At 52.4% G+C, this 24,645-nt stretch overlaps 1 protein-coding gene across 3 annotated transcripts in view; it reads left to right on the top strand.

Moving 5' to 3' along the window:
• The window catches only part of PLXNA1 (plexin A1), a 115,531-nt gene that overhangs the window by 29,739 nt on the left and 61,147 nt on the right, over positions 1-24,645 (top strand). For all 3 annotated transcript variants that reach the window (XM_066195574.1, XM_066195572.1, XM_066195573.1), the window contains exons 4-7: positions 19,346-19,486; positions 21,517-21,617; positions 22,074-22,197; positions 24,300-24,453. In XM_066195574.1, coding sequence (XP_066051671.1) covers positions 19,346-19,486; positions 21,517-21,617; positions 22,074-22,197; positions 24,300-24,453 — 520 coding nt within the window. The remainder of the gene's footprint in view (positions 1-19,345; positions 19,487-21,516; positions 21,618-22,073; positions 22,198-24,299; positions 24,454-24,645) is intronic.

Below are 24,645 nucleotides of genomic sequence, written 5' to 3' on the forward strand. Positions count from 1 at the left end.
GCCCTGTCCCTGACAGACAGACTCGTTGAAACAACAAATGTTGCCATAATTTAATTTTCAGGCAAACAGTAGTCCGGGGACAATGTTAAATTCATGAAACTGGCTTAATGCGATGACATTTAATGAAGCAATTTGTGTGCTAGCATGGCTGTGCGTGGCTCTGGAGTAGTGGAGATGCTGCTCCACCCTGCTGGGCAGTCCCTCTTTGGCGGCAGACTGGGAAAGGTTGGTGCTCCAGGGTAAAAGAGGGGGGTTGTCCTGCTGCCCTCCAGGCTGTGTTTGCTCTTGTGGTGCAGCTTTCCTGCTGCTTCCTGATGCTGTTGCAGTGTGGGCTGGGAGCTGGTGGGTCCAAGCTCTGTGGTTTGAAGGGAAGGGTCGATGAAAATGTTTTGGAGCAGTAGGGCACTTGTCCTCTGCAGCCTCTGCTTTCCTTGGACTTTGCCTCCCTGTGTCTTGGAGTCCTGGAAAGGTTCTTTGCGCTCGCCCCCACCCTTCCTTAGCAGGCCAGGTCGAAGCCTCAAACCCTGTAGCACGCCATCTCCCATGCATGCAGTGCTGGCTCTTCCCTCCAGGGCCGCCCTGGGTTGCAGTATCCCATGGGTTGTTAAGTGGCTGTTCCCTTTGGAGCAAGAGTTAGGAATTATGTTGTGCAGGGAGAGCACAGGCTTGGCTTTGGGGGATTTACTGTTCATAAAGCAGGTGAGAAGAGGCAGTTTGGAAGGTGGAGAGACTGGCTGCTTGCTCCAGGGGTGGATTGGATTTGTGCCATCCTACCGGCATCCCTTGGGCATCCTGGCACCAGCAATGCGTGGGCTTCTGCTGTGTCCCAAGAGAGGGTTCCCTGCTGTTTCTTTCTCCCCTTGGTTGACAGAGCCCTGTAGATCTTAATTATGTGCCGGCATCCACAGAGCAAACCTGGCGCTGCTATAGCTGGAGGCTTAATGCTGGTAATGCTGCTCCATGGGCAGGCAGTTCCCAAGGTAAGGGGTCTCCTTGCATTTCTAGGCACAACTTGTAGTTGCTGGATATGATGGACCTCCAGAGCTGTGGGAGTGGGAGCTGGACTAGTGACAGGTGAAGGGACGATGTTAAACGTGCATGGGATTTTGGTGTGGCTGTTCTTCAGTGGAGCTCAGGGAGGAGGGAGCTGGAGACACATGGATGTCACTTCCTAGGGGAGCCCCGTGTCATGTTTTCCTCCTTGAAGGACACAGTATCCATATGTATCCAGCAGGGCTTTCCTTACCTGTGGTCCTCCCTGTCCTTCTTGCATCCTCCCAACCCTCCCAGCCGCAGCCCCAGTAAAAACCTGAGCTCCACCAAACTCGTGTCACTGCTGATGGTCCTCCCAAGCAGGACTTAAAACTAAATTTTTACTGAAAGACAGCCAGCTCCTTCTGAGGATGTTTTTTGGGCTTAGCAGAGGTGCTTGTGGGCAAGCTTGAGGTCTGTAGAGCAGTTTGCAGTACTGCTGATCTTGGAGGCTGGATCAGGGCCTGGCTGTTTTCTTGTTCCCCTGACTTCTTGCTTTCTGTTAACAGTGGTCAAAAATTAATTGGTAGTTGTTGAGCACAATGCAACTGAAAAAATTAATGGAGGAAAATATGATGCAGTTTGATGTGTGCACGCATGTGTGTCTCTCTCTTTCTACATATGTATTTATTTTTCTTTGAAAGTTTCCAGAAATAGGTCCATGTCTTGGCCAGGGTGACTGCATCTGTAATTAGCTAAGGAAAATGGGTGTCTTGGTGACAGCCACACAGAAATGCTCAGCATCCTTGGCGAGGATGTAGGGATGTGGGACCTTGGCGGCATCTAGTACTGGCAGCTTCCTTGGCAGAGGGAGGGGAGCAGCCTCTGTCCCCCTGGATGGAAACACTGGATCAGGTTGGGCTTACTGCCAGCAGCCCTGGTTTCCTGGGGGAGGGTCATACTTGTGATGGTTTATTTGAGAACTAAGCAAAGTCCTTTAAAAAGACCCAAACCCATGAAAACTGCACTTTGCATGCATGGCTTGTGCCAGCTGATCCCCACCCTGTGTGAGGGATGGGAACTTCCCAAACTGAATTCTCCCTTTATTTCTCCTGGGTTACTCCGTGTTGCTGTCCTTCTCTATGTGGCATGTTTATGAGGCTCAAGGGATCTTTTTTTTACGCTCAACATTTAAAATTAAAGATGTGTTTCTAGTAGGTGAGATAAACACTCCCTGTCTCAGCTGGGGGTTTCCTTCCTGCCTCTCCTTCCCTCCTCAAATCTGCTGGTGGGAAAGTGTGGGGAAAGTGTGAGCCTGTGGCTGGAGCACTTAACCTGGGAATGAGATTCCTGGGCTCTCCCAGGGGCATGATTCAGCTTTGATGCAGGATATGTGAGCTTTGGCTTCTTCCTCCAATGGCTTCTTATTTTGAAAGAGGGCAAAAAAAAAAAAGAAATTTGCTGCCTTTGGCATGGAGATGGAGGAGCAGGGAATGGGGAGGGGTGCATGTGCTTGCTTGAGCTTCAAAGTGTGGCTCACCTTGGTGGCTAAGGGCACACCATGTGGCAATGTGGAACTGCTGCCCAGCTGCAGGTGTGCTCCTAAAACTGTGGTAACTCACTTGTATGGCAGCATCAGCATTTCTGGCTGGAGGCAGGGCTGGCACAGCCTGGATTGGCACCCACCACCTGTGGTCCCTGCTGGATATGCTGCTTGGCGTGCCTTGAGCATGTCTCCCTGCTCTTTAGCCACTCATCCCAGAGGTGGAAAGCATCTATGTCCCACCCTTCATGAAGTCCAGCATCATGACTTGCCTTCCCTTCCCTTCTGCAGCCTCATCCTTCCAGACCTCATGCAGTTGAGGTTGTCCTTGCCCATTGCCTGCGCACCTGGGATACTGAAATAAGACTGGGCTTTATTTTGGAAATTGAAATGATGAAGAGCATCCAAACTCCCTGAGACCTTATTTGCCTGGATGGCTGTTGATGCCTCCCTCCAGGGATGGAAGAATCTCTACTCACCTCTGCTTGGCTTTGGTTCCCCTTTTCATGTGCTGTCGCACTTGTGTGCACATTCTCACCACTGTGCTGTGAAAGCCTTGGCTAGAAACCCAGCCCAAATCTCCAAGTACGTGATTTTTCAGCTGAGACTTGGCCCACTGTGCATTTCTGAGTTGGAGCCAGAGGTGACACCTTATACCTGAGGACCGCAGGTATTTTTGCAGCATCTACTGAGCTCTAAGTCTTGCCCTCAGTGTCCCTGCCATGGGTGGCAACTCACACTGGTCAAGGCTTTTGAGTCAGAACTGTTGTTTTTGACCCCTCTAACCTCCCTAATTCTGTTTATGCTCGAGCCCAGGGAGAAAGAGAGAGAGCGAATGTTTTTTAAATAGCTTGCGAGTTTCTGGTGTTGTTTTTCACCAGGAAAATGATAGTTGTATAGAGGCAATTAATTGGAGGAAAAGTTTCTGGTAATAAATGTCAAGAATGTTTCAAGGATGGTTTGGATAAAATACACTTTTTTTTAAAGCCTTCCAGCAAAACAAAAGCCTTACCGTATTTTGAACCTTGCAAAAGACAAACAACTACAAAACTTCAATTTTATTTTTTTTTGTGTGTGTGTGTGTGTGACTGTGTAATGTTTAAGTGCTTTTTTCCCTGCTCAGCCTGTGCTCCTTAAACAAAAGCATGTGTTTTCCTGGCGTGGCTCCCTCGAGGCAGCTCTGTTGGAGTGGAGGGCAGGGGCTGTGAAGGTGATGGCTGCACAAGTCCAGGCAAGTCCTGGTTTTTGGCAGGAGCTAGAGTTCTCCCTTTTTTTGGAGTGGGGGGGTGCCGGGGGGGAGGGGGAAGGGGGAAGGGAGGTGGTGGCGGATTGTGGTCAGTTCCCTTCCCCATTCCTGCATTGCCCAATTCTCCTCTGTGCCAGCCCTGGGTGGTGATGCCTGCAGCCAAAAGGAGGAGCAATCCTGAGACGTGTGGAGTACTTTGATACCCTGGGGCAGAAGGTGATAAAGGAAAGAATTAAAGCTTCAGAGTGATGTTAGAGCCTTGGCTGCCTCTCCTGGAGCAGCCATCGCCTGCGGCTTGTGGGCTGTCGGTAACCCCGCTGTGCCTCTTGCTCCCTAGAGCTTGGGGAGGTTGGCATGGAAAAACTGACATTTTATGGGGGAGGTGATTTCCTAGTGGGGATGTCTGTTTCTGTGCATGGTCTGAAACATCCCTGGGGTGCTGTGGCTGTGTGAACCTGCCAGGGAGCTCTGCTCACCCCAGAGGGGCCGAGCCCTGCTGCGTGCTGCCTTCCAGCCGCAGCTATACCTTTGGTCCCAGCTGTGGGGTTCAGTGCTGGTGTGTTTTTCATAAAGGCTCTTAATCACATACAGGATGTTTCTGTTTGTTCAAGCAATGAAATCACACAAACAACCCACCCCCAGTTTGGCTTTCGCAGAGCATCAGCTGCTCGACCCAAGTCCTCGGCAGAGCTGGAGCAATCCTCCCCTCTCCTCCTCCAGCTCTCGACCCAGCAGTGCGGCGAGAGCCATGCCTTTCATGTTGTGGACATGCCCTGGAAAGCCGCCTGCCCGCCCGGCACTGGGGACGGATTACATCAGGGTTGGGAGCTGGGGCTGACTCATCCCTGGGGTGCTTGGCTGAGGCAGCAGCAGCATCTCGTGGGAGCTGGCAGAAAGGCCGGGAGACCTCGAGCCAGGACCAGCCCTGAAATCCGGGGGCTCGGTTGCAGGCAGGCTGCTCCCCAGACCCTCTCCTGAGAGGAGGGAGCGTGGTGGTTTTTTGGGTGGGTGGGAGGTGAGTTGCAGGCATCTTCTTGTTCCTGGACGCTGCAGTTGTGTATTTTTGCATTACCCCCAGTACTCATTCCTGGATGGGGACATCACAAATCTGCTGCTGCATCATCATCTTTTGCTTTGGGTTTTGTCCGTCAGGGTATTTAGCAGAAGGAGAACAGGAATGCATCAGGGTGGATTGAAATAAAAAAAACCACCCTGACTTTTCTCACTCCTGTTGCGTGCATTGGTCCCATGGCTGCCGTTTCCATGGTAAAGCAGCGGGCCCGTAACCCAGCCCGCCCTGTGCTCCTCAGCATTTGGAGGAGCAAAAATCCTCGGAGATGACAAGAATAATTTAACGAGCCATTAACGAGAGTGGGGGAAAACACCGGAGGAGCTGGAGCAGGGTCGGGGTGGGGGCGAGGGGAGGCAGGGCTGGCTTTTGGCAGGGAGAGGGTCACGTTGGCAGCCTGCTCGCCTCGCCTTCGATGTGTTATGAAGTTTTGGAGGTTGCTTGAAAAGTGTCTGGGGAGCGGTGGCGAGCCAAGCGGGCCGCGGGCCAGCTCACAGCTAAACATGTTGTTGTGTAAAATTGCAGTCAATTAATTTAAGACCTGCCAATTTCAACTGCAAAGCGCTAGGAGGTTCTGTCAAGTTTTCAATGGGATAGAAAGGGGGAAGGGGGGATTAGTTTTCAGCACTTGGACGGGCAAATAGCGATCCTCTGCCCAAGCCTGCAAAGCACCTCCTCCTCTCTCTGCTGCTTTTGCTTGCGGTAAACTCAGCCTCTACTGATGTTAAAAGTACTTCTGGTGTGTGCTATCAGGGCTGAAATGGCTGAAGGATGTCAGACAGAGCCTGGTGATCTGCTGATGACCATTTCAGGTCTCAGGGAAGCACTGGCTGCAGGTGGATGACCCACTCCCCTTTGACTTTGCAGTATTCCTCCTCCATGGTCTTGTGGGGAGTATCCCCTCTCTGGCATTCCCAAAGTGGTCTTCCCCAAACCTTCTGCTTCCTGCAAGCCTGCAGGTCCTTGGCATGCTGGGCAGTGCACTGGCTGTCTGAAACAGAGGAGAATCTGGAAAATGCTTAGGGCAGGCCCGAGAGGTGCCCTGCATCCCCTGCATGCAGCCCTGGAGGTCAGTCCTCACTCACGATAGGATGCATAGGCTGGTGCTCACCATGCAAGAAGACAACCTGGCCCAGAGAGCTGATGGCCAGGTGGGCACAGTGTCTGAACCCTAAAAAGGCTTATCTCCCCCTACTTCATGGTGGCAGTGGGGCAGTGCTGCTCTGCACAGAACCCCTCTCTGGCTGTGCCTGCCTTGCAGCTACTCCCTGTGCCGGTTATCCTCTTGAGCTTCAAGAGCACAGCACCCCCAGTAATGGGACCTGGGCTGAAAACTTTGCTGAGGTTTTGCTTTTAATTTGAAAAGTGTTTCCTGGGTTCTGGGAGGTGTGTGTTTGTATGTGCATCTGCAAGCAGGTTTTTTTTTTCCTTCCTTGTTATTTTTTTCTTGTTTTACAACTTAATGAAACTTCTGAGAAAGTGCAGCTCTGCTGTGAGTAAGAGTCATGAGACTGGTGGGGCGAGCTGGTTTTGGCTTGCTGAGGGCTGATCTCCTTCTTGGGGCTGCTTGAGCCTGAGACTTGAGCCTCAGCTCTTCAGTGTCCTTATCCCAGCTTGCTTTTCAACCCACAAAAACACTGTACCTTAGATTTGCACACATATGTTCATGCATCTTTCATTCCTGTGGCCTTATACTGGGCTTTTGCTGTCACCTCTGCAACACAGCTCTATATCCCCAGGACACCATCTCCAACCACTGTTGCTTTCTGTTTTGTCATCAAAGGGTGTAAATCCACTTCTCCCAGGCTTCTGGGGCTCAGAACCAGCTGTGTACCCCACCGTGGGTTTGTGCTTTTCTGAGCAAGGGCTTTGTGCTTTTCTATGTAAGGTTTTGCTCAGTGCTGCTGCTTGTCCCTGCAGGGCTGCCGACTGACTGGCTGCTCCTTGTTGCTGGCAGGAGAGGGGATTTGGAGGCAGGTCCCTCTAGAGCCAGGCTCTGCTGCTCAGGCACTGCTGTCTGCGGACTTCCCCAGAATATATTAAGAGTAATTTCCTCCTGCTCCACCGGAAGCTTGTTAATATTTCACTGGGGCACAGGGGCAGACTGCAAAGCCCACGCTTCAAAGGAGGGCAGCTTTCAGCAGCTCTGGGGTTAGCTTTTGGTTTTCCCAGCTCTTGCTATAACTTGTTCTGTGGTTTTGAAAATAGGTAAAAAAACCCAAGTACCCAGCTGAGGAGAAAGCCCAGGTAAAGCCCACCAGGCTTGCCTGTCCCTGCCTTGCTGAGCCAGGCTGTCTCTCTACTGTCTGCTCAGCTCCACTCTTCCTGCACTGACATTTTGGGAAAAAAACCTGTAAATTTGTGTCTGGATGCTTTGTGAGCCCACTTGGGTTTCAAAAGGCTGGGAGGAACCCAGTGCAGCCTGGATGTGCTCTACTGCTGCCAGTATGGCTTGTGGGTGGGTTGATGTGGGTTCCCCTTCCGTAAGAGGAAAGTTTTGGGAATGACTTTTAGGGAATTACTTTTGCCTGATTCTGGACTCCACAAATCGGAGCAGGATTGGCCCTCCAGGAGCAATAACAGAAGAATTACTGCATTGCATGGGCGTCTTTATGTGTTTTTTAAACTGTGCCTCCTAATTATAAATAATGGCTGTGATATGAGATATGATTATGATGGATGGTGATTCGGTATTCCGTGTGCATTAGCAGCTTTAACCTTGCCGGGGTAATTATGTCTCATTTCAAATTCTGATACTATTTATTTGAGGTAGGGGACTGGGAATTTAATTTCTACTGCTCTGTCTTTTAGTATTATTATTATTTGAAAAGGATACCTTTGCAAAATTGTTTTTTAATCATTCCCTCCAGTTGGCAGCACCAGTTTATTAATATTTTCAGTGCCCATGTGGGGCTGTTTTGGAAATGTTTGTAAAGATAGATATTTTGGGGGAATGTGAAGCTGAGGGCTGATGTATAGGGGAGGAGCTATTCCTGCAAGACACCAGCGTGCACCCCACAGCTTCAGTTTTTTTCAGAGCAGCTGCCTTTGGCACTGGCTGCTGCTGACCCACATGTCTCTGCCAGCCTGGGCTCCCTCCTCACACGAGGTCCCTGGAGGTCCAGGAAGGGCTGAGCCATCATCCTGCCCAACCCTCACCATCTTCGATGGCACATTTAATTAAAAACCGCATCAACCCGAAGATTGTGCACGTGGTCCTTAATCAGTTTGAAGTCTCTGTGAGAATAAAGTAATTATACTACTCGTTTGGTTACAGTAATTAAAACTTTAATTAACATCATTTCCCACCCCTTGGCCTCCCTTTACAGATATTCAGGCATGTGATGGGTGTCTGCCAGGGTTGCATCTTGGGATAAAGCTGTTTATCCGGGTGCTGTCTGCCTGTCCCCATCTCTGTTCCCTCCAGCACCAGGCTGGTAAGGTCCAGCTAGTCTTGACCCCGGCCCAGCTCTCTGCAGGCTGTCAAGTGTCAGCTGCATTCCTGTGTGGGAATGCTCCATGGCGAAGGTGCTGGCAAGTCCTGGTGGGTAGCAGCTCCACATGAGATCCCCTGTAGGTGCTGGAAATGGTGGATAGGTGTTCCTTGAAGATCTGAGAACTTAGTTTTGGATGTGGGATGTGGTCTAGTCTAGTCTTAGCAAAGCTGGGCTTTCAGAGAGCAGCCCTGCATTCACAGGAGGAATTTGTTAAGGAGGCAGCCAGGCTCTTCATTTCCCGTTGCATGGACCTGCAAGAGCTGAGGTCACAATGTTTTGTGGCCGAGTGCTATCAGACCTGGAAGGCTCAGGGTGGGTTCCAGCCCCTCTGTGCCCCATTTACCCCCCTGGGTAAAATGTGGCCACACCACCCCGTGGTCAGTGATGGGCTCTGTGTTGGCTGACAGGACCCTGTGCTCCCTGAGAGCCTGCAGAAGGGATTGCTGCCTGCAGAAGCAGAGCAGGGAGTTCTGCATCGGTTCCAAGGAAATCCACGCTGTGTAAAACCTGAGCTCTTAAATATCTTGAGCAGCATCCTTAGGGAAAGCAATCTCTCTATTTAAATCTTCTCAATCTCTCCTTCGAAATTGCCCTGATGCACAGACTGGAGGGCCTAATTTCCATCCTGGTTTTGAACAGGGAGCCCACTGCTGACAAGTGGTTTTCTTTGCTCTGAGTTCTGCATGGTGTGGAGCCATGGCCCTATACCTTTCCCTTGGCTTTTTGGATTTGTTTAGAAGGGTCCAGTGTAGCCAGGGATGTGGCTCTCTGCATTGGAAATGGTGTAGGAGGGCCAGAAATTTAGAGTATGGGAATGAAATTTTAAAATGTGAGCAAAAAGGAAGATCAGGGAATTTTTAGCATCAATTGCTCAAGCTGGAGTGAGTGAGTAGGTCTAAGACTATTGCAAGCAAAATTTTTGCAGGCACTCTGGTGTGCTCACTGTGAAGCCAGGCTTAGCTGGCTGTTATCACCAGGATCACTGGCCATGGAATGTTGGAGGATTTCTTCTCTTATCTTGAAAGTGTTTGTGTTTGGAGCAGGGATTTTTATGAGGAAAGGCAGGACCTGGAGTTTTGATCGTGGCATGTTGATAGTGGAGCTGTTGATCAGAAAAGGTTAAAAAGAAGTGTGGCTGTAACTTTCCGTCTACTCCTGACGACATGGATTGCGTTCTCATGGAGTCCATCATGTAGTGTATGATTTTGTCATTGGATCTGTAAGAGATTCTGCATGCCCAGTCGTGCTGCCTGTGCTGACTCTTAATATTTAATGTCACTGTGCCCTGCGATATTTAGACCCTGATTGTTTATTGCTTATCAGCTTCTCCTGGGCAGTCCGGTGTGATTTGTCCATGGAGATAAAACACCAGTGCAGCCCTGAGCTGCAGTAGAAAGAGGAGTGATGGGTAGGAAGGGATCAAAGCTGGTGTTAAATGGGTAAAGCTGAATCCCCCTGCCATTGATGTTGTCCTTCTCCTTGTGTGGAGGTGAATGTGCAGTGGATTTTGTTCCTGTTATAGTCACCTTGCTGCAGGAAATGGCTTTTGGCTCTCATGCCATGGAAATAGGAGCTGAATGAGGGGGGGCTGAGATGGGGGTGCAGAAAATTGTTGGAGTCTGATGGATGGGTAAATCCAAATATGAGCTATTGTGCCTGCACAAGCAGCCCCACTAGAACAGGGGTTGACTTGGGCTGAATCTCTGTGTGTGGGGCTGCTGGAGTGGGCACTGGAGTGGGAGGGGAGCTGACCAGGGGGAGTACCCTGAAACAGATTCCCCCTTGGGGTGTGTCCCTCTACAGCCTCCACTCTGTGGGCTTTTCCTGCCACTGGCTCCTCTGTTTGCAAGACCAACAGCCCCTGCCTAGTCCTCAGGCAGCTCCTCTCTTGCTGCTGTGTTGTTTAGGATCCAGGAAGGAAAAAGCTATTTTCCTGGAGCGGAGAGGGGAGGAGGGATCCAGCTGTGCTGCAGCCCTGGGAGCTCATACTTCCTCCCTGACATGTCCCTGGTGAAGGCCTGTTACCCCCTCCCTGCCTTTTTTCCCTGGAAATAGGGCAGTCCCCATTCCTGTTCTCAGGTAGCAAGGCTTTGAGCCCCTGGCCACAGGCAGAGACTTTGCCTGATCATCACTCCATGTCCCAAGTGGGCAGAATGGTGAGGGTGGTGGGACAAGCCTTTGGCATTCATGTTGGGGTTATCTTGGTCTGATTGCTTATCTGGGTGGAAGCTGAGGGAAGCTCGGGAAAGAAGGTTTATGCTGCCCTGTTGAGCTGAGCAATATCATTAAGAGGTAAATAATTTGGATTTGCAAAATAAATAGCAATTTCTGGGCTATGGAGAGGCTGGGGGTGGTGGCTCTGGGTCTGCTTTGCTTGCTGTGATGGGCTGTGTGTCGGGGGGACCAGTAGCCAAGGATTTGGGCTGGTCCCCATGTGATCTCTGGAGGAGCCAGTGACTAGGCAGTGGAAGAGATGGCTTTTGTCTTGAAAACTCAGCACTGAGTCCTTCAGGTGAGAGCTTTCTCTGCAGGGCCTTCTCTGGAAGGTTTAGGTATTAACTTGCCCCAGGCTGGTCACGTGCAGCCTGAGTCCTGTGGGAGCTGGGAGGGTGACACATTGCCATGGCTTCATTCATGCCTTTCTTGCCTGCGGCCTGCTGGGACTCTTGGGATGCCTACAGTAATTAATGAATAGGAGAAGAACTAATCCAGTATTTCTATGATGTGCTCTGCCCTTGACTGTTGTCACTCAGGGCTTTATTTTTACATGCAAAAGAGCAGTGGGATGCAGAGAGGAGATCCCTGTTGCATTTTGCTTTGTGCTCTTCCTGCTCTTACCTTCCATTTTGCAAAGCTATAATTCCTTCTCCACCTCTTACTGGGCTTTCCAGAGCTCCCTCCTTTCTTCCCAAGGCTTGAGAAAAAGCAGGATTGTCTTACCTGCCTGTGTTCCTCTCCCTTACAAGGGACATTCCTGTGGTGGGATGTGGTGCAGGGGTTTCACTGGATATTTTTGCTGGAACGGGAACAGGCACTGTGTTGCTGGAAGTATAGTTTTGAGATGCTCTGTCACTCCCTCCTTGGGGAACTGATGCCCTGGCAGCTGCCATGCTTCCCCCAGGGACACCCTGGAATTCCTGTCAGTTCTCTTTAGGCTCGGAGGCAGAGCCCTTGCGTGGCATCCGGATCGTGCAGGGTTGGTGGCTGCATGCATGCTCTGTGCAGAGGTTAAGTTGCATCACTATTGCTTGGATGAGGGTCAGAAAAGACTGCCACCTTGCCGGGTCATAGCATCACATGGAGGGGTCCCTGGGGTCCCCCATCCCCCTTCCCTCGTGCCACTCAACAGCTGCCATTGCGTCCTGCCTGGCCCCCAGCAGCCCCAAAGTTGTGCCTGCCCATTGATGTGTTTGTTGGGGGCCCCTTCTGACTGCCTCAGCCCTGAGTGATGCTGATTGGGAAATAATTGCAATAATAATAGAGATATTTTGCTCCTTAGTGACTAGATGATATGAACTGGGCTCTGAGCCAAGAGGGTTTTGAAGGGCAAGACTGAGAAATCAATGGCTCAAGGCTGCCGGAGCTGCTGTGGGGCGTGGGGCGTGGGACTGGCAGGGATGGGACCTAGGACTTTATTCGGGATGAAAGTGGGGCAACCCACTTAACCCATCACACATTGTGTGGCTCCCAGTGGGCACCTGGGTTTGACTCTGCCAAAGGTGCTTCTCCTATGCATTATCCTGGCACTTGCTCCCTCTTTCCAGCAGTTCAGTTTTGGTACAGAAAGATGGGAAGGATTTTTCTGACAGTGTCTTAATTCTGTCAAAATTCCTGAAACAGTGTGTTGGGCTGTACTTCCCATCCTGCTGATGGAGCGATGCTGGTGGACCTGGTCAGGAGAGATTTTGGGAAGGTTTGCAGATGGTGAGCGTGGAGCTGGTCAGTCCTGTGCTGTGCTGCGTGGGCTGGTGCCGGTATAACTGGCTCTGCTGAGCCCACTGAGCATGGTGAAGCACCACTTGTGTGGGTGGCTGAACAAGAGGAAAAGATTGAAATGAGTTTAAATGAAAGGAAAAGGTGGTTGAGAAGTTTTGGGGAAGGTGTTGCTATGTTTTGGGGGCCTGCTGGGCAGGGTTGCTGCTCTGCCTCCTTCTCTCTTCTCTTCCCTATGGCAAACCCCAGTGCTTCACCCAGTTCCCACCCTGCCTCCCACAGAGGCGCAGGGAGTGCGTCTGTCCTCAGCCCACATGGCTGAACTCAGGATCCTGCCTGGGGTTGACACACTGGCAGTAACACATGCTTTGAAACCAGCTGGGTGAGCCTGTGTCACATCCTCCGGTGTCGGTGAGGTGCTGGATTTCTTGCTGAGCATTTGAGCATTAATTTAAATTAAGCATCTCCTTGTTTTTTGCTTTATTGTACCAATATGATTAAAGGTCCAATATTCTCCAACTCAGGGTAATGTTGTGCCCAGGACAAAAGCCGGGCATGTACTTTATCTTTACCAAGTGAATGGGTTTCACTGAATGGAATCGGGCAGCCTATCTCCTTGGCAGGTTAGTGATGAAGCAGGAGCATCCCAGCCCTGTGTGAGCCATCAGTGAAACCTCTTGCGGAGGTGGAGAGGCCAGAACCCAGCTGTGCCAGCTCCGAGCAGCCCGCAGCTGCCTGGGCTGGCGGGAGGCGTGTGTCCGGTCCCGGTGCGTCCCTGCGCGGGCAGCTGGCGGGATGGCAGGGAAGGTGGCTGGGCAGCTGGCTGGGGGAGCAGTGGGAGCTGGGGGGGCAGTGGGGGCTAGGGGAGCCGGGGTGTCAGCTGCCAGCCTGCCCCGCATAGCTGGGATGTTTCTGTGGGGCCCATCCTGTCATCAGTCCTGGGACAAGCCTCTGCAAGATGCATGCCCACGGCCCTGCCCATGGCCCTGCTGCTGGCTGTTCTACCCTGCCACTGGGTGTCTGGCTCCTGCCCCTTGGCACAGAGCACCCAGAGGGTTAGCCCTGGTAAAGTGTGGCTGAGGCACTCCTTATGGCAATTTCCTGGTTATCTGAGCAAAACCTTACCACCCTGAATACCGAAGTTTGGTAACCTGAAATACAGAGGGAGGAAGCAGGAGTCACTGCCTTGACCTCCTGCTCTTGACCCCCAGCATGACAGTGTCCCTCTCTCCAGCAAGTGCCTAGCTCCCAAGGCTGTGTCCATAGGACAGATGATGCCATGGCCCTGCAGCTGCTCCTGTCCCTGCCTGTTGCTGCACCTTTCTGGGTGAAGGGAAAAAGAGAGTATGTCTCCTTGGAGCAGCTGATCCAGGAATTTTTAATTTAATTTAAACCCTTTCCCTTCCTTTGGAAACTGGAGAGGGCCGTGTGTGTAGCAGCTGCTTGTCCTGGGGAAAGGCATGTGGAGGGGCAGCTGGTGTCCCTGTCCCCACACTGTCCTACTGCCTTGGGGTGATCCCAAGCCATGTGCTAGGAGGGGCTGTGCAGGCTGATCCCTGAAGGCCGTCCCTTTCCCTGTGAGCCCCCCTGGCTGGATATGGGATGTGCCTTTTCCAGCTGTAGGCTTGTCAGAGTGGTGTTTGCGTGACGCTGTGCAGCAGCTGTCACCTCTGCCCCGGTGTGGCCAGGCTGTATAGGTCCTCTGCTGCCTCTGGGAGGTAGCCCCATGGCTTGTAGGGGCAGCTCTGACAAGGACCCACTCCTCTTCGGCTTGTTTGGCCTGTCCTATGCCTTTTGGGTAGATGGTGCCAAAATCAAAGTGGAATGCTGGGGGTGTTCACATGGCCCTGCTCTCAGGGAGGGGACATGTGCACCTGCTGATTTGGGTGTGGGAGCCTGGGACTCCCATGGTGTCTGAGCTGCGAGCACCAGTGGCCTTGGGAGGGGAAGGTTTCACTCCTGTGGCTGCACTCTGCCCTCCACCCATGACAATGCATCTTCCTCCTCCCAGCTCAGCGACGTGCTACATAGCTGCTCACTGGTAAGGTGACAGGGCTGGAGGGGACCAGGACATGGGCACAGGCAGGGCAGGGTCCTCTTCGCAGCATCCTCTCCTCGCAGCTGTGTCTTGTCCCTGCCTGTTTAATCTCTGTCCCCAGTGGAGATCCTTGGGGCTGGGGAACTCTCTGCTTCCCTCAGCGTGTGTTGAGAGGGAAGAGGGGAGGCTTTGAAATGCACTCCCATAAATAAACCTTTCTTTCGCATTGCCTGTCAGTACCGTGCGAGCCCCGTGGAACTGGAAAGGGTCCCCGTGAAAAGGCTGCGGAGTGTGTTTCAGGCAGATAAGTCCCTGCCTTTGAAGTGTGGCAGGCGGGCAAAAGCGCCCTCCTCTTGTAGCTGCTGCCAGCCGCTGCGAATTAATCACAGCCCTGCACAGATAAGAGTACAAAGCCTGGCTGAGCACTTCTCCTGCCCGGGGGAGGGGTCTGCGGGGGACCGCTTGGGACCCAGGATGGAGGCTTGAGAGCCTGGAGGTGGGGAGATGTAAGGCTGGGGTGGGAGGCAAGACTGGCTGTGGGACAGTGAAGAGCCCCCTCTTCCTGCTGCTGGGCTTAGGGGTGTCCTCTGTGAATTTGGGTCTCTCGGGGGCCTTCTCTGTGGGCCCCCCCAAATGTGGTTTTGGTCCTGTGAGGAGCCAGTGGCCCACCCAAACACCTTCCAGACCCCGCACAGACCTCTGCTGGCATGTGTTAAATCCAAAAGCCGCCTTGGCATGTCTGCAGCTGCCTTCCCTCTCCAGCTGTGCTTCCTCCCTCCCCACCTGGTGTCCCTGGCCCAGACTGAGCTGCAGCCCTGTCCTCCAGTGCCGTCCTCCTCTGGGTCCGCTGCCAGCACTGGGTAGGTGCCAGGTCACGGCTGCTGCCCCGCGTTCCTCTCATTGCCTGTCTTTCCAAAAGTCAGCTCTGGGAAGATGCTCCTCTCTGCCCATTGCTGGTGCCGTAAGGATGTTGGGCGATTCTTCTCCTGGCGGTTGGCTGATCAGCAGTGGTTATGGCAGTGGGGAAATGCCTCCTCACCTGGATAAAGCCTGAAGGTCACCTTGCCCAGGGGAGAAGCGTGCTGCCATGGAAGGAGCCATTTCTTTGTGAGGCGACATGCTTGCCTCCCCCAAAGCCTTGTATGGGATGGCAGCTCCTTTTTCCAGCCAAGACAAAGCCATGCCCAGGAACCCTCTCTGGGTCTCTTGGGAGAGGACTTTGAGTATTCCCAGCTGGGGTGTGCGGCGTGCAATCACTCATTACACTGGAGTTGCCAGGGGTTGGAGTGTTGCACTCCGTCCTTTCCCTCATCCTTCCTTTGACAGGGTTCCCAGCTTCTGGGGGTGCAGGTCTTAAACCCCTCTTAGAGTGGAGTTATGCTGGGTGCTGGCCCCATGGGGGTGGGCTCATTGTTTGAGTGTGGAGGGTGTGCACATGGGTTTCTGGCAGAGCCACCCCTGGGCCTGCTTTGAGGTGATTAACCCAAGCAGGGAGTTTATAATTTCATGCCTCTGGTCTTCCCCATGTGCTTAATAAGACAGCAGCCCTTCAAGCCAACCCTCACTCCTGCTTCTGTGCCTCAGTACAGCCCTGGGAGCTGGTTGCCCCTTGGGGCTCCTGCAGCTCCTGGGAGGAGGCACCACTGCTGAGTTGCTGCCTGAAGCCTGCCTGAGGCAGGCAGGAGTGAGGGCAGGAATCCTGAGCAAGAAATTAGTGTGAGTAATTATTAGTATTGGGTAATTATATCAGCGTCAGGATGAGGAGAAAGGTTAATATGTCTATTTATTTATTTATTTATGGTAAATGTCTTTTCCCCTGGGTGGGAAGGCAGCCAGGGTGGGCAGGAAGGAGTGTGTTTCTGAGGGGGTCTGCTCTGATTAAACTGCATCCTCTCCCCCTTTCCCTGCTCCCAGCTACCCTGCAGGTCCAGGGAGGGGGAGGAAAGTGGCCCCTTCCAGTGTCTGCAGGAGATGGGCGGCTCCTTGTGCATTCCTTGTGCTCTTCCACCATGCTATAGTCCGAAGAGTCCATCCTTCTCCTGCTGGCCAGGATGGGTAGGTTCATGTTGGGCTAATCCTGGAAAGGCCCTGATGCTGGGTTTCCACCTCTGTCTGCACAGCAGTGGGTGCTCTGGGCAATTGGGTCCTGCTTGGCATGGGGGGATTCTGGGGTCCATCTGCTGACACAGGTTGCTCATGCTCAGGAAGTTGTGGATGCCCCATCCCTAGGAGTGTTCAAGTCAGGTTGGATGGGGCTTTGAGCAACCGGGAATAATGGAACCAGGGACTTGGAACAGAGGTATTGGAACTAGATGATCTATAAACTTCCTTCCACTCAAACCTTTCTATGATTCTATGATCTCCAAATGCTGGAGAGGAGTGTTAGGAGTGTTAGTGGCATTTTCCTGCCATGAGCTAACTCACAATCCCCCTCTGTGCCCTGCACTTGGGCCAACCAGAAAACGTCTTGATTACCAAGTCTTCCAAATTTCATTTTTCTGATTCCCAAACACATCTACAGATTATCCTTAGTGGGGTTGGGGGAGGGGAGGTACTAGAGAGGAGGGTTCTTGTGTGTGCATGGCCCCACCAGAACATCTTGACGTGTGTCAGGCTGGGTTCCAGCCCCGTTTGACTACTTGAGAGTATTTTTAGGTTCTTCCTGGAGCCTCAAATTAACTGGAAGTGCTTCATGTCTGTTGTTTTTTTAATACATCTCTTTCTCTTTCCCAGCACTGCACAGTGCAATAATGTAATGGGGAAATTACCCCGCTAGTTAAAAATTACTGCCAGCGCGACATCCAGCCATAGATCTATTTTAGAACCAGGGTAAAACTGTATCGATTATTCTGTGCTGCAACTGCGGCCCATAAAAGGATTGGAAAGGTGCGTTTGTCACTTTGCCATAGTGAAGTGGGGAGATGGTGCCTTGCTGGGGCGTGGCAGGGGTGCTCCCTGTTACTCTCCTCCAGAGAGCTGGCTTGGGAAGGACTTTGTAGGGGAGAAACTGAGAGCTGGGAGAGGAGCAACTTGCGAAGAGATGTGGGGAGGCAGGGTTGTGCTCTGGGGGTCATGCTGGGTACCACTGAGCAAGGGACATGGCTGGGCAGGGGTGCCACATGGGTACTATAGGTGTCTGGGGCTTGACCTCCTCTGATCTGTTTGGAGTAGGAACGAACTTGGTCCTGGACCTGGGCAGAAAGATACCCCTGCAAGAAAGGCAGGCAGAGGCTTTATCACCTCTGGGTTCCCCAGCATACAGTGGTACCAAAGTGCAGGGCTGATGGGGAGCAGAGTCTGTGTAGGGGTGTAGTAAAGGATGCTGAGAAGGTGGGTGAATACCAGGACCATTTTGGGTTATGGTGAAGGCTCTTCAGTCCTGTGGAAGGAGGTACCGGGGGTTTTTGGCTGTGCCCCAAGAGTCAGCCTGGCCCTGCAAGCCCAGTTGTCACATCCCTGGAGAGAGGGCAGCCCCGTTGCTCACTGCTATGCAGGACTCATCTCTCTCTGGTTGCTCAGGGGTCTCTTTCTTAATTAAATACATTTGTTTTGTAAAACTGCCTAAAAATAATCCGGGGCTGGTGCATGCAGGAGGCTGGCAGTGAATCAAAGGCGCCGCTCTAATTAAACGGGCCCCGGTTTGTTTGTGAGCCGCATACATTTCCATGCTAATCAGCTGCACACCGGGATCCTGCTTTCCCGACTCGTATCCTCCTGATTGGGAGCTGTGCAAATGCTGGCAGCAATTTACTGCAGGAGGGGGCGAGGTGGCCGGGGTGCTGAGGTGGCTGCTGTGGGGGCACAAGGGGTGGTCATGGATGTGCTGGGCTGTGGGAGTGGGTGTGATTGGGGCAGGACTGGGGGATGTATCTGGGGGGTTCTTCCAAGCAGCCAATTTGCCCCTCTCCTGTGGGGGCATCCTGAGTCCTGCAGATGGGGATGCTGGACCAGGCCTCTGTGTGTGTCAGCGCCAGTGTAGAGATGATCACAGGCAGAGTTTGCTCCATCTTGCTGAGCATGATGCTTCAGTGTCTACCACTGGAAATTTTGCAGAATGTATGGTTAGTGTGGCTCCCATCCCATCCCATCCCATCCCATCCCATCCCATCCCATCCCATCCCATCCCATCCCATCCCATCCCATCCCATCCCATCCTCTGAGCACTTCCATTACTGTCCCCCTTGAGGCTGTCCCATGCCAGGGTCAGCCTGAATCTGGTAGTATCACAAGTAATAGCATGAGCACAAAGCACTTCTGGCTCGTGAAGGTGCCAATCAGGGTGTGCCAAGTGGCAGAGCTGAGTTTAGCCCTGTGTGGTGTGTGCCTTCTGCCTCACGGTGCCTCCTGATGTGCTGATCGCAGGAACAGCCAGGAACCGATGCTTAGGAAGAGCTTTAACCTAATTGTGAGCCATAAGGAGATTAAAGCCTTCGCCGTGTTCCTGCTCAGGGAACAAAGGCACTTTCTGAACCTCTGTTGACCTCCAACTTCCTTGAGACCCTCTTGACTTCCCCAGTCACGAGTCCAAGTGTTTCCTGTGATGGATGGGCTGATGGGAGCTGAGCCTGTGTGCGCCGCAGTGTCCTGCCTGGCAGGGCTCGGGACCGTGTGGTGTGTGAGCTGCTCTCGGCACTGCTGGGGGTGATGGGGTTTGATGCTTTGCTGCAAGCTAGGCTCTCATCTGCTCCATGCTACAACTTGGAGGGGCTTTGGGGCTGAGTAGCAGCACACAGTGGGGTGCAGTGTGAGAACCAGGGAAGTGTCCTCCCTCCCTGGAGAGAGATGAATGCCATCAGCATGAATGTGATGAGATGCACCAGACAAATGTAGTAAAGCGAAGGAGGCATTGCAGTTTGGTCTTCTGGAAAGGGTTAGGATGTTTGCAGAGCATCTGATACTTTGCTGTGCTGCAGGGTCTGTGGAGTCACCACATTGCTGTAGGATGGAGGAGTGGTGTCCCTAATGGGGCATGTTCTGTATCCCACATCCTGGGTGGGGGCTGAGGTGTGTGAGGAATCATGCTCATCCCCTCTTGCTCTCCCCACAGATCCTCGTGGACTTACCAGCTGAGAGGAAGCACCAAGCTCTGCAGTACGAGAATGTTGTAGCCCATGAAGGCAGCTCCATCCTGCGAGACCTGGTGCTGAGTCCTGACCGTCAGCACATCTATGCCATGACTGAGAAACAGGTACGGGGAGAGGTCAGCAGTCCTCTGCTTTCTTGGCAGCCCACACTGCAGCCCTATTCTACAGTCCTGTGTGTTGGGAAGCCTTTTGGGCAGCTCTCTAGGGGGTTCTGCCCTTTGCTTCCTGGGACTGGAGCTGCCTAGGGACTCTGGAGCAGCTCCTCCCTGCAGAAACACTGTCTTGAGGCTTTAATTGTTAGCAGCAGCTGCTTGAAATTCCCATGGTCCCTGGGGACCAAGCATTTCCTGACCCTTCCTTGCTGTGAGTGGTTGGCCATAAACCTCCTCCCTGTTTTGGCCGTCCCCTCCTGAGCAAGGGTTTTGCGGGTCAGCAGGAGCTCCTTGCTCTAAACAACTTTTTGTCCTCTGGAGCAGTTGTTTTTACATGACAGGGCAGAGGAGATACAGGGCTGGGGCACCCCCACGCTCCTGATGTGCACCTCTTGGTCCCTGCCTCTGCTTGTGCTGAGCTAAATGGAGGTACGGACCCAATCTGTGTCTGGCGTTGTCAACCTGCCAGCGTGGTCCGGGCACATGATAGGAAGTTTTGGTTGTCTTAGTGAACATTTGCTTGATCCGTGACCTGTGGGAGGGCTGCTGGTGTGAGTTCATCCATTCATGGGCTGAATTGGAGGGAGTGAAGCAGGTTCCTGTCACGGTGGTGACACTTTCTCCATCTGGTGTCAGCACGCCATGCCTGGTAGGTGACACAGGGTGGCCGTGCTGGGGTGTGCTGTGCCTGTGTCTCCCAGCACCTCTGCTCCTCTGCCCAGCCAGAGGTGTGTGCATGTGAGCAGGACTGCAAGCAAAGCTGGGAGCCTCACAGTCTCCTGGCCACCAGCCCAAGGGCTTGGGAGTGGAAAGGATGCTGGAGCAGGAACATAGGTTTGTCTAGACAGTCCTGAGGGGCTGGCAGAGCTCTTTTCCCCCTCCTCCCAGTGGCTGTTTCTGGTTTCTGCTCTGCTGCAGGAAACATGCACTTTTCCAGGTGGGGCAGAGCCATGCAGCTGTCCTGGGCTTTGTGTCCATCCCTGGCTGTTTCTGTGCCAGAGCTTGTTCAGCTAAGCTTCCCCTCTGTGGGGCAGATGTTGGAGAAGTGGCTGCCAGGGGGGCAGTTGCATTGACCTGGACTGGGGATCTCCTCCAGGGACCAACACACTCGGTGGGACCTGACACTTGTCTGTGCAGGGTCTGCCTGAGAGGTACTGTCTGCCACCACCTGCCTAAAACAATGTCAGGGACAAATGGGAACATTACAGGTGTTTTCACCACCCTAGGGGGGACTGGTTGGCCAGAGATCCCAGCCCTGTGGGCATCATACTGAGCCTCTGCTCTGCTGTGCTGTTTGGAGGGAGAACACCCCAGCTTTAGCCTTCAGTAGAGAAGTTTGCAAATTTTAATGAATGAGTGAGTGCTGCCCCATGGGAGCAGTGGGGAAACTGAGGCACAAGCACGGCAGGCGTGGGCAGCTGCTTGGTGCTGCAGATTCCTTATGGCAGGGAAGCAGGAACCCCCTTCCTGCTCCCCCTCCCTGTACCCCCTCTTCTCCTCCCCTCTCCTTAATAAAGCCCACTCTCTTTCCTAGTACGCTTGGTGTTATCAGAGTGCTGGTGGAAAGTAATTAAATGAACAGTTGTAAGAGAGCTCGAAGGGCTTGGAGAATGAGGGGATTTTAATCAAATCTGGAGGAGCAATTAATAAAGGACTGGTAACCCTTTCAGAGCAGGGCTGCAGCAGCCATGGGGTGCCTGGCTGGCACTGGGAGCCGATGTGGAGCTGAGTTGGCCCAGCCCACTCTCAAATTCTGCAAAGGTGCAACAATGAAAGGAGCTTGTTTGGAGTAAAAGTCTCTCTGTGGTGGAAGTTGTCTGCTAGTGCACTGCCTGGGCCTGGAGAGGAGTGGGCAATGGCGAGGGGCTCAGCCTGCTCCCTCTCTAACAGGCCAGGGTGAGTCTGTGCTGGGTCTGTCTCTGCCTTTTCAAGGTGTGGGCACGGCAGCCTGACCCCCTTCATTCTGAGTCTGTTCCCCACAGGTGACACGTGTGCCGGTGGAGAGCTGTGAGCAGTATGAGAGCTGTGAGCTGTGCCTGGGCTCCCGGGACCCCCACTGCGGCTGGTGTGTCCTCCACAACATGTGAGTACAGCAGGATTGTCCCTGGAGCTGTGCCAGTGACCTAAAGCTGACAAAATGTGTCCATCCCCACTGCTGGTCTCCTTGTGGGCTTCCCTCCTGGACTTTGGCCCCAAAATGCTGAGGGATGGAATGGTCCAAGGGGTCAGTCATCCCCTCCTGTGGTGCCCAGACTGTGCTTTGGAGCATCTATGCATGGTGAAGCTGCTGCCAGGGCCTGCTCATCCTGCCCATGGGCTCCTGGGTTTAGCATTCTTGGGCCAGTAAGAAAAACTGAATATAAAATACTCCTGAAGTCTCAGGGGAGAGCAGAGCTCTGGTACAAGCCTCGGTCATCCAAGGTCCCTACCTGGGCATCATTTCCATGCCAAAGGGTCTGTTTGCCACGGTGCCAGCCCAAAGCCGTGCAGGACCCCAGGGGATTCTCCTCCTCACCACGGTGCCTTCATCCCCCCGCAGCTGCTCCCGCAAGGACCGGTGCGAGCGGGCGGACGAGCCCCAGCGCTTCGCCTCCGACCTGCAGCAGTGTGTGCAGCTCACCGTGCAGCCCAAGAACATTTCCGTCACCATGTCCGAGGTCCCGGTAAGACACCTCTGCTCCCTCAGACTCCTCCCCAGCCACCTCCCCACCCTTGGGAGGCAAAGGCAATTAAAAATAACTGATGACTGTATGATGAATAGGGAAAAAGGGGAAGAGAGGTCTGAGGCAAAATAGAGCAAACTGCAAGGCATTGATGAGGGCGGGCCATTGGCTTCGTATTGATGGAGATAATAAACCAGATGATGATTATTCAGAAATTACATAACTGAGCAATAGATATTTCTCCATAATGACAGCATGACCATCAGAAGTGCTGTTCGTAGGCCAGCGATCTCGCTCTAGTTCAATAGCCTGTCTCTGACTCCAGCCTGCAGTAGATATTTTGGGATGAGACTTTGATCCTCAACTCACTGCTCTCTCTCTGTGCAGGCAGAAAGGACGGGGCACTTCCCTGAAGTATTTTTCATGCCATTAGCACCATGAAGAGAATAAGAAACAGCATATACTAGGAATAAACTGCCAGGTTTCTGCCATATCTGAGTGCCATATCTGGCACTCAGGAATCCTACAGAAGTTGGCCAAGAGTTCTGTGGCCTGGGGATGTATGTAATAAATAACTGAATGTTGAGAAAAACCCCAGAAACAGAAAAGGTGCTCATTTCTTTTCTGAGATGCATAAAGGACCAAATAGCCAGAGACTGCTTAGTTTCACTTCAGAATTAGAAGAAGAAAAGAAAAAGAACAGGTGCAGAATACACCTGATAATGATTTAAGGATGGGAATATAATTGATGCCAGTCAATGTGGGTTTGTATCTGACAAACCCCATTTTGCTCTTTGGTGAATTTATGACTTGAATTGGAAGAGAGACTATGGGGATGTGATGTCTTTAGGCATCTACAAGGCTTTTGACTTGGTACAACACAACGTTCTGATTAAAAATTAGCATTATACAATATTGATAAAGCATGTGTTAAGTGGATTAAGATCTGGCTCTGTGACAGATCTCAAAAAGTTCTCATCAGAGGGGAATTGTCACTGGATGGAAGCAGTTTGTAAAGCACTTCTGCAGGGGTAAATTTTCTTTGATAACATGGAGATAAATATGATATGGCTGCAGATGGGACCTGCTGGAGTGCTGGGACTGGAGGGTGGTACGGGTGAAGTTCCTTCAGAGCAGTTGGGTTTGAGTGGGGCTGTTGAGCAGAGAAATTGGGGTTTGGTATTGCCAGGTCTAAAATTAAACATGGATGGAGGTTCACCTGGTGTCCTGGAAAATGGTGCTGAGGCTGAACCCTCACTCTGGGCTCTTGATGCTCCTGGGATGAAGCCAGGAGCTGGGCAGTGTTTTCACTCCTGGGGTAATCATCTCCATACTGATGGCAGGATGCTGCACAGAGGTCTGGGGTGGATGACACGGGGATGCTCTGCTTGGGCTAGAGTGCAGCTTTCAAAGGGAGGGACTGAAAAACTTCCGTAAACATCATGTAAATGAGTTGAAGGCTGGAGAAAATGCCTTGCAGTGAGAGACTTCCAGAGCTCAATCTGCTTAGCTTATCAAAAAGAAGATTAAGAGGTGACTTGATTACAGAGTATAAGTGCCTTTACAAGGAGCAAATATCAGGGACTAAAGGGCTTTTTAATCTATCAAGGAAAAGCATAACAAGAACTAATGGCTGGAAGCTGTGAAAAATTCAAATTAGAAATAAGGCAAGCGTTTTGTAAAGTGAGAACTGCTGACCCTGGGGATGACTTTGTGGAGGAAGAAGTGGATTCTTCCCCTCCTCGCCTCTCTTGGAGTGGGTGCCTTCCTGCCTTTCTGTGCAACACACTTCAGCCCTGATGCTGTTCTTGTTCTCTGTAGACAGCTGAGGCATGAAGGCTTGTGGTGTGTCAAGGGCAGAGGACAGAGGCTGAGTCATTCCAGCTCTTAACCCATTTAAACCTGTGCTCCTTGCTTGGGCAGGGAGGTACATGGATGGGGCTCCCTTGCAAAAGCCCAGAGCCGGTCTCCCCACCATGTGTGGGTGGCAGAGGAGGAATTGCACCCCCTGCTCTTTTCTGTTGGCTAAATTTACACATAGAGACACAGAGGAGCCTATTTTCCTAGTTCTCTGTGTTGATGCTCTTGCCTCTCCTCCCTAGCTGGTCTTGCAGGCTTGGAATGTCCCAGACCTCTCGGCAGGAGTCAACTGCTCCTTTGAAGACTTCACTGAGTCAGAGAGCCGCATTGAGGATGGGAAGATCTACTGCAGCTCTCCCTCTGCCAAGGATGTCATCCCCATCACCAGGGGCCGTGGTGAGCTTGTGCCCCAGAGTGGGGAAAAAGCCTGAGACTAATGTTGTTGCATGTGTTACGCCACAGGCGGATGTGGACAAGGACAGTCCTTCCGTGACAGTGATCCCAGTTTTTGGATCTGAACCCCACTTGGGTTCTTGGGATATAGGAGGAGAAGGAATTGCTGCTTATGGGAGGCTGGTTCTTTAGTCT

Source organism: Chamaea fasciata, unplaced genomic scaffold (assembly GCF_029207755.1).
Source record: "Chamaea fasciata isolate MVZ Bird 193981 ecotype frontalis unplaced genomic scaffold, bChaFas1.0.hap1 SCAF_13, whole genome shotgun sequence".
NCBI lineage: Eukaryota > Metazoa > Chordata > Aves > Passeriformes > Sylviidae > Chamaea > Chamaea fasciata.